This window comes from Eptatretus burgeri, chromosome 11 (genome assembly GCF_056783735.1).
Source record: "Eptatretus burgeri isolate ZD-2024b chromosome 11, Ebu_testis_v1, whole genome shotgun sequence".
In the NCBI taxonomy this organism is placed as follows: Eukaryota; Metazoa; Chordata; class Myxini; order Myxiniformes; family Myxinidae; genus Eptatretus; species Eptatretus burgeri.
In genome coordinates this window covers 42,639,734-42,652,329 of record NC_140971.1, presented here as the reverse complement: position 1 = coordinate 42,652,329, position 12,596 = coordinate 42,639,734, and the positions used below count along the sequence as shown (strand labels likewise).

The following is a 12,596-nucleotide window of genomic DNA, read 5'->3' as shown; positions in this document are numbered from 1 at the left end:
CAGGATCACTCTTTTAGCCACTGCTTTCCACGCACCTTTTATATTTGGTTGACGAGTATCCCCGACTTGCCAATTGATCCTTTCTCCCTTGGCTGTACATCTCGATCATTCAAAATGCAGCAACCGTCCAAAGCACTTGATACTGAGGACATCTTATTGTGGACTGTCTGAAAACCTTCATGGTTCTTTCCACTACCTTGATTGAGATGACTCTGAGGTCATTGTTTGTCAGGCCCATGTTTTGGAACATAGATGCCAATTTCAAGTCCCCATACTTCACGTCAATTGACTGTGAGATGGAGATTCAGTCACAAACCTTTGTTTTTGCCCCCAGTCCTGAATTTAAGGATTTCCATCGTACTCTCTCTCTTGCAGTCATTCTCCTGTGGCAGCTCAAGTGTGCTGCTCTTTATCTGTGTATCAAGAACCACCAGTTTTTGTTCATTTGATGCAATAATATCAGGTTTTCCTTCATTCTAGGATCCTTGAGGGCTATGTACCTACACTACCATAGTCTACCACAGACTAAGCACGAAACCACGTTTTGCCATCTAACTGTGGTGTCTTTCATGCTTGGTGAGATGTCCTGATGCATTCTTGGAAATATGGAATAGGGTTTCCTTTGTGCCGCAGCTTACATCGTACCACGCATCGGCATAGTGTCTGCCCCGGGTGATTCTCAATCTGGTAGTGAGTAGATTGCCCTGAATGTTGTCATTACCCTGTTAGATGGAAACTCCATTCTACACCCAGCTATCCATGGGCTGTGGTACTCTATTTGCTTCCATCAGACCGCACCCATCAACTGTTCCATGCACCTATTTGGGGTGCTCATGCTTGTGTTGTGGGATGCATTCATTCTGAGCCCTAATCACATCTCCCAAGCTCATGCCAAAGACGGTCTTCATGTAACGGCTGTCCAACCTTTCCAACCCATTCATTATTCTCACATCGGATAGAGCATGAAAATGGGGTAGGCCTAGTCCACCATTGTGCATAAGCTACAAACGTATCTTTTGGTAGTCTGAGGCACAATTTGGTGTGATGGCGCACTTGCACATCCAACCGATTTGGAATGTTCCAACTCTCACAGCTTGTCATCTTAGGTTGTTCATTCCTTTCTCCGCGATGACCCCATGAGAGGCAACAACACCATTTTGTTGGAGCTGGACACTAAAAAGACTTCAATTTTGCAGCTGCTGTCAACACGTTCAGGTTCTACTCTATCGAGCTAAACATCTGAGATGCATCAATCACGTATTGTTTTGCCTCCTCATCAGTGGTAATTGTTAAATTTGTAGAATTCTCCACACAGCCTTCAGATAGTCATGTGAAGAATCTGAGGATCCAAGCCAGTGTTCTGACACACAGGATAAAGTCATCAGCAAAGTTCAACGCTATGATAATTGTGCTACCCATGCTCCATTTCCTCTGAAATGTTGCATAGCACCTTCCCTAGTTCTAGCAAGATGCTTGGTGTTAGATTCAGATTCCCTCTCAAACAATCTTTTCCAGAACTCAAACAATACTTGGGGATCCATCATCAATTGCCCCTCAGTCCACGTCCCAGTAATGTATAGCTTGGTGCATCGACTTTCATTCAAACGGTCGTCTCTGAATTAAAACAAACCAAGTGCTCCAAGCCCATTTCTTCAGTACCTTGCATCCATTTCCTTTCCCGTAAAGGTTGCAACTGGCATGCATACCAGCATCATATTTTTGCCACCAGGTTTGCCTAGACCATGACGAGCACCTGAATCCAAGCCTGGTTCGTCCTTACGAATCTCCCTTAACTTCCTTAATGTTATGCTTCTGCATATGCCTCCAGGTGGGTGCAGAGGTATTACAAGTTTTCTGGCACACTTGTTTGATGCCATCAAGGTGGCATGCCCTCCATGCAATTGTTACATTGGGTAGACTATGTAAGTACTGAACCATCAGTGCAATCCTCCCTCCTACCACCTCCAGCATGGGGATGGCCACATATTCTTCCGTCGGACAGGCATGTGACCGGTTAAAGGCCCCTTTCTGAACTGGGGCAGTGGTGGATTCGACAAACGATCTATCACACTCGTTCATCTTTTCGTCTCGGTTAGATTGCATCATTGGTGGTATTTTCATTGCTCTGGTCGATTTGGCAAGAGCCTCCATAGCCTGTTTTACCAAGCTTTTGTAGGCCATCGGCCTCCACTCCCCGTTAATTGACTCGAAGGAATATCCATCGATCACTCCCTCCAGTGGCTGATTGAGGTTTTTGCACACATTTCACAATAGTGACCACTCGGACTTGTGAATTCTGTCAGACAATTCCACACGTGTGGTGCTCTTGAGCCCGCAGTAGCTCAGGTACCATACCCTCTCGATCTCCAACAGCAGTGGAGCTCCCAGTAGCCATAATCTTTAATGCCTTTTATGTACCACAAAGGGTGCCAAACTGGGTGAAAGGAGAAGGTGCTGCAGGTCAGGTCAGGTATGGGAGCATGCTCTGGAGCAGTGCGTCGCTGCGTCCATTTTCCATCGGAACTCCAGGGGCCTTCATCTGGCCATCCCCCAGATAGATGCCTGGCCCATCCCAATCTCCTTGAGAAACCGATCTTAACCTTTTGCGTAGCCTCGTGCTCCAGACCTGCTGTAAACCAACCACTACTTGGGATTATCCTGTTGCGTAGCCCCGACTCTCAACATGTGGAGGAAAGGGTCTTATGCTTTTGCCTTCGTCCCAGCAAGCAACCATGTCGATCAATATTGAAACTAAAATATGTTTGGTATTGATCAATCGCAATATTTAAGGACATTAACTCTTTTGCTGTGAAGGAAGGTTAATGCCCGAAATGTTTGCTTCTTCTTGCTTTTCCTTGCTTCACACTGCGGTTGGCATACCTCAACCTTCTGTTGAATTCCTCCATTGTTGTACCGGTCCACTGATGCATATCGACACGAGCAAGACTAGTTCTTCATATAACTGCCCATCTTAGCCAGTGTTTTGATCATGTCCCTTCCGTAGACTGGTTCCAGGACAGGCCACATTCGCTCAGGGTCGAATGTCAGCAGCGTGGAATCGGAGTCTGCTTACAGCTCACATTGGACATCAGAGATCGACCTCAGTGATTGGAACCGTCAACAAGAGGTTGTTATTAAAAAAAATTGCTTAAAGTATGGCAAGACATTGCTGTAAAGGTTGGAGAGGAAAGTTGTAAAAGGAGATTTATATTTTTTGTCTGTCTTGGATGATAAAAATGTTCTTATGGTTATGAGATCCAGGAGGTTGAGTTTGAGAAGGCTGCTTTGGAAATGCCAATTGTCCAGCGGCTCAGAAACTACGTGAGAGACCTTGAGATGCAGCTTGCCACCATCAAGGTAGGCTGGATAAAGATCGGGTAGCTTGAGGTCAACTACGGACACTGTTATCAGTGTAACAAATTAATTGTTTGGTCCATGAATTGGAGCTCATTTTGAATTTTCTAATTCGTTGTTTTCAAAAGACCACACTCCCCATTAATCTGTTTGGCCTGGGTTTTAATCTCAGCCCGGCTATAAACTGTCATTCAAGTGTTTCACAGACAGGGTGATTCATCAATGTGTGTCGTCCGTCGGGATGTTGAACTGGACATCCCATCTGCTGATATTGGTTTGTGGATGTTGAAGTTCACATGGTGTAATTCGTGAAGAGTAGGCAAGCTATCACCAGCACCATGAATAAGTTCTAAATTCCTGACCCAACTTTAGACTAACGTCAGACCTGGCCAGCTGAGCCAAGCTTTCTTTGGCTAACCGCACAATCATGTTAGAATAATTGTGGTCGTTAAAGAAGGATTGTTTTCAAAATATCTGTTTGCTTCACTTCACTCCATTTTGTGTTTATATTTGATTCAACTGTTTTCAAAGTTGGTCATTGCTGATGTTATTTGTTCACATGATGTTCAGAGTGCTGGTGAAGATGTGGACTCTCATTCAGCTGGGCAACTTCCTGGTCACCACCTGGAAATGACTGAATATGAAGCCCTTAAGGTATCCTTAATGTTGTCTTTTACCAGAAAATGAGCATTTACTTCTTGTGCCTCAATACCTTGACCTTTTGCAATCTTGGTAACTTCAAATTTTGCATTTGAACTTTCTTCTTTGTATTGCCAACAACACTGAATCTCAGCTCCAGGACCTACAAATGGCAAACCAGCAGCTCAAGCAAGACCTTGAAAACCTTCGCATATCATTGGCTGACTCTTCCAGTACAGAGAACCAATTGCAAATTGCTCCTGGGAGCCAGCCATACCAAACTGTGCTGGCACAGCTTAAGGTTGCAATGGAAGAACTGGACATTCGACGTGAGGAAGTGGTGAAATTGAAAGCTCAACTGATGACCAATGCACATCAGCAGGTGAGTTGCAGATTGAGCTTGAGCAATCGATTCCTGGATCACCTTAATTATTTGACATACCTCTTTTCTCAATGGGAATTTGCTTCCTGAGTCTGCCATGAGCTTTCTCCTCAAGGGTTTAAAATCTGTTGCCCCATTGCAAGATTGTGGCCTCTCCCGTTCCCACAACTAAGCTTAAGTGTGCAACTGAGCCAGTTTTCACATTCGTCCTGTAATTATTTTCCTTGAGTCTCAGTGCATCCATTTGTCATCTCATTTTTGTCTTTATTCATTGCCCCTGTTCTGCTCTTTCATGAGGCTTGGCATGTGCATATATGTAGACAACTGCTTCATAAGTCATAAGGCATTGCCCATGTGCTATGCATGTTTGTTTGTTTGTTTTTTGCTCTTCCAAGCCATTCCTTGAGCATCTATTTTCCCATCTGTATGCAGGACACAGCTATGGATATTGTGCTGCAAAGTATTGATGATCTTGATGGCGAGGAAGACCTCAGGAATGCCTATATTAAAGCATATGAGGCCAACAGGTCATTAACTTTAATTTGATTTTTCTTTAACTTCATAAATGTTAATGGAAGACCTTAAACCATAGTTGAATAGAAGAGGGATCCAAACTTGGGTTGATGTAGCGGCAGAAATTTTTGTTTGTGATGTTTTGTTTTGTTTGTGAAACTACCAGAGTTTGTGATGAAAATTTACATCTTCCATCATGTGTTTTGTTTTTTTTTTTCCCCCATGAGCCTGCTTAGGTGTATGGATCCACGTGATGAAATATTTGTATCTCTTCCTTTTGTTCTCCAATAGTCTCATGCGCTCTCAGCTTGAAAGCATGGTGCATCAGCATGAGTTGCAAGTGGACTTGCTGCGGCGTGAGGCTCAGGCCCTACAAGTGGAGAATCGTTTGCCAGGCCAGTCCCAGATTGACCAAGCCGATGGCTCCCTTGAGCAGGAAATTGGGAGACTCACATCTGTGAATCTGGTGAGAAGTCAAAGGTTTAAAATGTCAAACTATTACTTTTTATTTGTAATATTGTACTTGCTATTAATAATCATTTTATGTAGAAATTGTGCTTTCTTTTGCTTCCATTTCCCCTTTTCCAAAATTTTGTCTTGCTCCCAAATGTCAGAATTGCATGGTTGTTCCAAATTTGTTTACTGTTATATTAAATGTATAAACACCACCATTTATTTTGATTTTGATGTTCCGTCTCCCAGAACCTGCAAGAAAAAATCGAGTTCCAGGAGAAGCTTGTCCGTAAACTGAAGAAGCAAGTCAAAATTTTCAATAGAAAAAACAAGGAACTCGAAGGTATTGGATGCTTGGATTGGAACATCCATTTGCCGCTTATCGAGCCGTTGGCTGATATCACTTGTTACAAGCAGCAACTGTTGCTTCTATCGCAGGTGCTGTCTCAGTTTCCTCTGCTGGAACGACACCGGCCAAATGTGCTCTACCAAGTCATGATGTCGTGCAACAAGCTGCTATTCAACGCAAAGACAAAAAATTTCAGGGCATGCTGACCTATAAAGCAGAATTTGAGAGCCATCTCATCAACAACCTCATCATTGGTGAGTGTTTTATATGCTTCTTGGGGTCAGCCAAATCCTTTTATTCTGTATTTTTACCTGTGACGCATTGCAGTTCTCCAAGAGCTCTGCATGGTTGGTTGGTCATCGTGCTTCTTGCTGGGGGTCCAGGTTTGTTTTGTTTTTTTTAATGTTCACCCATTGGTTGGACATCTGCCGACTCCACCCACCATGGCACCCAGACAAAATAATATTGCCACCATCTTTGTATTCTGGTGGGGCCTTTTGCCCTGTAGGCCTCTGCTGATTATATTCTTCCTGGCTTTGTTGCATCAGATGTCCATTTGCTTTGTTTAGGTCCAGTGCTGATTGGAAAAGAGTGTGGGGTGTCTTCAATTACGTACTACCTTGGAGGGTGTCTGGTCTAATGTTACAGGGCATTACATGGGGGTGTGGAGTGTGTCCTATATATATATATATATATATATATATAAATATATATATATATATATATATATATATATTTTTTTTTTTTTTTTTAATCAAAATAGCGTTATGTAATTTTTGAATGGCCCCATATTAGAGTTAAACAATCCGTGACTAATCGGCTCGTTCTGATATTGTTATGGATCTGGAAGCTTACTGCACTCAACATTCAGGTCCCTATAGCTCAGTTATTTCGATAAGTAAATGTGGACAGATAGCTCCCTTTCCCCTATGTCTAATGGGAATTAAGTGTGCATGCACTGCAAAGTTATTTTATAGATAGGATTTTTACATCACTTGCAACTACGACAACATCATGGGTGCACAGCGAGCTCCAAGAGAAGCAGAGCCTCTTTTGGGGGGGGGCGAAATCGATACACCCCGACATGCCCCCCGACCAATCACGGAGGACGACCGATTTTCCCCTGGCGAATGGGGGGTGCGGTGACGTGAGACACGTCCCCCCCCCGACCTCGGGAGGGAGAAGAAATAGACAGGACGGCACGGTCATCGGGTAGTCTGTGCTGGTCTCATCTTGTGGTCTGGTCTAGTCTGGTCTGGTCTCATCTTGCCGCTGAGTCTGGTCTGGTCTGGTCTGGTCTGGTCTCGTCTTGTCACTGGCGCTGGTCTCATCTTGCCGCTGGCGCTGGTCTGCGTCTGGCTGCACCTCACTGATCCGAGGCGTCTCGTCCGGCGCAGTACAACAAGCGATCGGCCAACTCGACACGGGAGGTCACCTCATCTTGCCTCCTCTGGATTTGGCTGCCCTGACCCGTCCTTTGGCGACCGGAGCTCCGGGAAGGGGTGGACGACCAGCCGTGCGCTCGTGGCCCAGGTAGCCAGCCATCCTAACTCCCAGCCGAACTATCCTCCTCAGCTGGAGAGCCGAATAAAGACCATTGGGGTCCGTATATTTTGGGTGTGCGTCTGTGTGTGAGCCCGTCTATAAGTAGGAATTGTTAAGTGCTTTTTGCTGTACATGATTGCATTGCTTAGTCAGTTTAACTCTGCTCTTCTGTGTTCCCCTCACACACTATTGTAAATAAATATTCCTATTGTTGAATGTTTCAGTTTGTTTCTGTCCTTTCCTGCATTGGCTTAGCACGGTGTGTGTTGGGGGAATTTAAAAAGCCGTTGCTGCTGTAGTTGTGCATTTGGACCGACGGGACCTCGGTAACCATCTGCTCGGGTTACGCATGGGTTGAGCACGGTTACGGCTCGTCCCGTTCGAGCTCCGTCGAGGGTGTGAATTCCTCGGTAGCTCGCCACGTGGGCCTCTAGGTATTCTGAAGTTTAGCAAATAACCCTGTCCCACGTGGTTGACTTGTTGACTACTCACGGTCCTGTAAGGGACCTGTACCTTCGGAGTTATCGGAAAGGTACGATCTAGATTCCGGGTGTTCGGTGGAGCCGACTCTACTGCTCCATCTAGTGGTCGTGCTTGCCACCGATACCCGGCCCACAACAATATAACCATGGCAGGGATTGACATGGATGAGAGGTGTTGAGTTAATCTTTTAAGAGTGCTTTCAATGCGCATTTCACAATCGGCCCGTTACCGGATTTTTAAAGCCAATTCACATTCAGTGCAGTCATTACCCTTGCCAAAGGAGAGGGTCTGTTTGTTACTTGGCGAAAAAATAATAATTGTGTGTGTGTGTGTGACTGCTGTTTCTCGACAACCACTGGTCCGATCTAATTGAAACTTGCCAGGTATATTGTTGGGGACCTGACTATGTGCCTTTTCAGGGTTTGATATTAATCGGACAAGTGGTTCCCAAGTTATGGCCATTTATTTACCAAACCAATGACAGGACATGTTGCTGTGCGTAGGTGTGGCCGTTGGGGAAGAGATCCTCAGCCGTGTTCCCCATTACGGGTTACAACGTACGGACTTCCGGATAGTGATGACTCACTGTATTCTAATAATTTTTCGATTTCTTATGCGCATATATAGATAAACACAATGCCCCAATCCAGTCATCGTTTACGAGAGCGAAGGAACGGACTGTGGTTGTTTGAAAGTTAGAATTTTTTTTTTGCACGTATGGCCACGCATGTACGCGCACGCGCGAGCGAAGGAACGGCCTGTGTGGTTGTTGTTTCTGGCACGCGCGAGCGAAGGAACGGCCTGTGTGGTTGTTGTTTCTGGCACGCGGTTTGAAGGTTTTTTATTATTTTTTGCACGTACAGGCACGCACTAGTAATAATAATTTGACAAGTATGTTGATCGCCTGTGTTTGTGGGTTTGGCTTTCCACTCGCTTCCAGCCTAAACCGCTCAACCGATAATTCTGAAATTTTCAGAGATTAATGTCACCAACCCTGCAACGGTCCCGCATTGAAGTTTCGTAAAATTTGGTCGACCAAAAAGGTCTACATAGGCCAATTTGAGCCAAATTTTTAAAATCCTCAAATTTCATCCGATTGACTTGAAATTTGAAGAGCATTTGCATAGCAAGTCACTGAAATCGACCACCTCTTAATTTTGAGATCAACTTTGGCCAAAAGGCCAATTTTGGTCAAATTTTCCAAAATCCTCAATTTTCATTGGATCGAGTTGAAATTTGAAAAGGAATTATCAATCAGGTCACTGAATTCAACCACCTATTAATTTTGTGGTCACCATAGGCCAGATTTGTAAAATGCTCAATTTTAATCCAATCAACTTGAAATTTGAATTGCATATCAGGTTACTGAATTCAACCATCTATTAATTTTGAGGTAAAATTGGCCAAATTTTCTAAAATCCTCAATTTTCATCCAATTGACTTGAAATTTGAAGAGCATTTCATGCCAGGTCGCTGAATTCAACTATAAATTCATTTTAAGGTCAAAAGGTCAACACAGGCCTAATTTCTAAAATTGTTAGATAGGACCAAAAACTAAATATATCACAATAATCTCAAAAAGTTGTGGACAAGTTATGACAAAACAAGATGGATGAGTTGAATCGGTGACAAGAACAAGTGGATTGGATTTTGGTTTGGATCCAGCCTATCGGTGGGATACAAAACGTGAACTGTTCCACCTGGCAGAGGTATGTGCTATACCGAGTGCCATTTTATGTTGCGCTGTTTTGCCAAGTGTCGCTCTGAGTTTGTTTTTTTTTGTTTTTCATTCGTCTGTCTGTCCGCACAGAACTTTTGTTTTTTCTCTGCAACGGCTTGTTGACTTGAGATGAAATATTCAACATTGGTGCGACTCATGTAATATGTTTTATTGATAATGACATCATAGGTCACATGGTGTGGCAGCTATATTGGAAAAATGGAAAAACTTTTGACCTCTATCTCAGAAAACCGCATCAATGAAAAAAATCGAAGCTTGGCACATAGCAAGTACTCCTCATGGGGAAGGTTTTTTTTTTTTTTTTTTTTTTTTTTTTTTTTTTTTAAATACTAGGTGCCCTTGTTATGTTATAATTGCATATGAAGAACGCCATATCTGATAAGTATGAAAAATTTTGAGGGTCATCTAGGGATAAAATGGTCCACAGAAAAAAAAAATTAATGTCATCAGTCATGTGATTCAGCAGCCATATTGTTTTTTTTTTTTTTGTTGTTTTTAAGCCTTCAAAAATCTTCTCTGAAATGGCTGAACAAATTGAGGTGAAGCTTTACACTTATGACTGCCTGGCCATGAACAAAATGTTCACACATGATATCATTGGTCACATGTTTTGGCAGCCATATTGGATTTACCCTCAAACCTATGCAAATACACCACTCCAAAAGAAGTTCTAGCAAGGGTCTGCAATCTCTGATTGCTCTCTTTCTTGTTCTTGTTTTCATTTTGGAGGTTTTTGTGTGTATATTTGGTGCATTAGCCTTTCACTGATTCCTAGTTGAAGTTATTGTGATCCCAAAGACTTAACTTCTGTCGGGATGGTAAGTAAGAATATGGATTTTTTTTGTCTTCCTTTGCAGACCTTAATACTTCAGAGCTTCCAGATGGCCTTATCCCTGCCTTACCTGCATACATATTGTTCATGTGTGTCCGGTATGGTGATTATACCAACGATGAGAGCCGGGTCCATTCGCTCCTCAACGCATCAATCACTGGCATCAAGAAAGTGCTCAAGGTAATGTCTTTGTGACCAAAGCTGCTGTTGGCATTGTTGTCTTGTTTTAGTGGATACATGTGTTTCTTTGTGAAGTTTGACTTTGCATAATAAACTCGATTGGATAAGCAATTGGTCACAAGATGGTTTATGCCTGGTGTTGGCTTGATGGTTAGGGTGGTGGGCTTGGGATCCTCGGATCCTGAGTTCAAATCCCACTCAGCTGTGGGATTGACTCTGCTTGTCATCCTTTTGAGGTTGGTAAAATGAGTGCCAGCTTGCTGGTATCCTGTGTCAGTGGTGACCCATGCAGGATTGTGCCCAATAGCCAAGGAGACTGCTTAGGCAGCACCAACACTCTGCACAGAGTATGGTCCCAATGGATGGACAAGGTGGTTTTCCTTTATGATTGATTGTCTTGCCATGAGTTCTGGAGTTTCGAGGAGTGGCAGGATTGGTCTGATTAACTCCAGTATCAGACAAAATGTGGTGTGTTCCGGCACTAGGTCATGTCTGCAAGGTTGAATGTCGGGTTAGCCATTGGAAGACTATCTAGTTGTAGATGTTAACTAGACACTGTTTTTAAAATATATATTTCTTTATTTTTTTAAATCTGCACTTCCATTGCTGCTAACCATTCATGTCAGTGGTTTGAGTCGATTTGCCCCCATGATTCCAAGTCTATTTGATCCCTACTTTTTTCTTCTTCATTCAGAAAAACAGCAGTTTTGAGACCAGGTCCTTCTGGCTGGCAAACACATGCCGTTTGCTCCACTGTTTCAAGCAGTACAGTGGAGACCAGGTATGCTGCTTCTTCAAACCCTGTTTATGCACTTCATGTGGGTACATCAGCGTTCTGTATTGATGTCACATATATGTTGTCGGCATTATAGTTATCCATATTTCCACTAATTTCACCATTTCTAAATGTGGTTGTCATTTCTGAGATTTAGTTGAACTGGTAATGTGCATCACGAATCGTAATGTGGCCTTTGTATACACCATTATTTGCTTTTTATTTACCAACTTCAGTCCAACTGTGAAACGTGAGTGTTGGTGCCACTTCACAACTGTGGGTGTTTGCACTGCCTCCCCCCTCTCCCCTCCCACCTCCTGCCTCCACACCCTCCCCACACAAATGTGTGGCAGTCATACATCTTAGACGTATGCAGACGCTGCCACTTTGGTGCAGCGTCTGCATGCGTGATGTCACGAGTCGGTGGTGTAACACCTTTGATAATGTGGTTATGTAACTTGTTCATCAAGGATGTGCTGAGCATGTCCAGCTCCCCCTTTCTGAAGCGGTTTATCAACAGTTCCACAATTGTAGTTAGTTGTGCAACATCAGTCATAAGTTACCAATATGCACGTTGTAATATATAAAGACACTTTGTTGAAGTGACCAGATTCATGAGATGTGGAGTTAAAGTAAAGAAGCTTGCACATGGAAAAGTTTTGATTATCACGTCAACACAAGCATGACTAAGAGACTGAAAACAAGACTCTTTCATGTGCAGTGCAAGGCTGTGGGGTGGCATCATTGGCTGAGGATGTGGCTGTGCTGCTGATGCAGTGCCCTCTGTAGGTTAGGGCAGGAATTTGTAATTTGTTAATGGTGCCGGCGATAGATCATGTACTCTTCATGAAGGATACCGTGGGATCTTCAACGTCCACCAATGAATTCTGAGGGATGGCACACACATTGATGAATCACCCTGCCTGTAAAACATCTGGATTATAGTTCATAGCTGGGTCTGGATTCAAACTCGGGCTAGACAGCTTGGAGGTGAGTGTGTGTATCTCTAAGCCACCCTGCCAGCCTGAAAACAAGACCAATACAATTTATTACCAGCTTCCAGGTAATTTATTTGGCTACATGAGAACCTAAATGAAATTGCATTAACTAAAATAAAAAATAAAAAAATTGTTGAATGAGGCAGCGAACCCACTCAATTTTCTTACTGTGTCTAATCTGTTAAATTTTAACTTTATATCTGTGCGTTTCTAGTTTCTGCAATTCCTGCAAAAAATAATTGTTTATTTTTAATCCAAATTTAAGGGCGCTCATAACTGGTGACTATTGTTCAATCGATGCATTCAATTTAATGACTAGCCTTTATCATTGTACTTTGACGGATTAAAAAAG

The 12,596-nt window shown here is 43.2% G+C and overlaps 1 protein-coding gene and 1 long non-coding RNA gene across 6 annotated transcripts in view; one reads left to right on the top strand and one right to left on the bottom strand.

The window, feature by feature from the left end:
- LOC147016951 (uncharacterized) overlaps nt 1–12,596 on the bottom strand; it is a 77,211-nt gene that overhangs the window by 10,266 nt on the left and 54,349 nt on the right. The gene's annotated exons all lie outside the window — the stretch shown is intronic.
- The window catches only part of LOC147016953 (unconventional myosin-Va-like), a 100,328-nt gene that overhangs the window by 80,604 nt on the left and 7,128 nt on the right, over nt 1–12,596 (top strand). For 2 of the 3 annotated variants that reach the window (XM_085846194.1, XM_085846192.1), the window contains exons 25-34: nt 3,005–3,127; nt 3,256–3,357; nt 3,925–4,008; nt 4,148–4,375; nt 4,808–4,902; nt 5,180–5,354; nt 5,591–5,684; nt 5,780–5,944; nt 10,317–10,471; nt 11,166–11,252. In XM_085846194.1, the coding sequence (XP_085702320.1) occupies nt 3,005–3,127; nt 3,256–3,357; nt 3,925–4,008; nt 4,148–4,375; nt 4,808–4,902; nt 5,180–5,354; nt 5,591–5,684; nt 5,780–5,944; nt 10,317–10,471; nt 11,166–11,252 (1,308 nt within the window). The remainder of the gene's footprint in view (nt 1–3,004; nt 3,128–3,255; nt 3,358–3,924; nt 4,009–4,147; nt 4,376–4,807; nt 4,903–5,179; nt 5,355–5,590; nt 5,685–5,779; nt 5,945–10,316; nt 10,472–11,165; nt 11,253–12,596) is intronic. The other variant, XM_085846193.1, reaches the window with a different exon arrangement.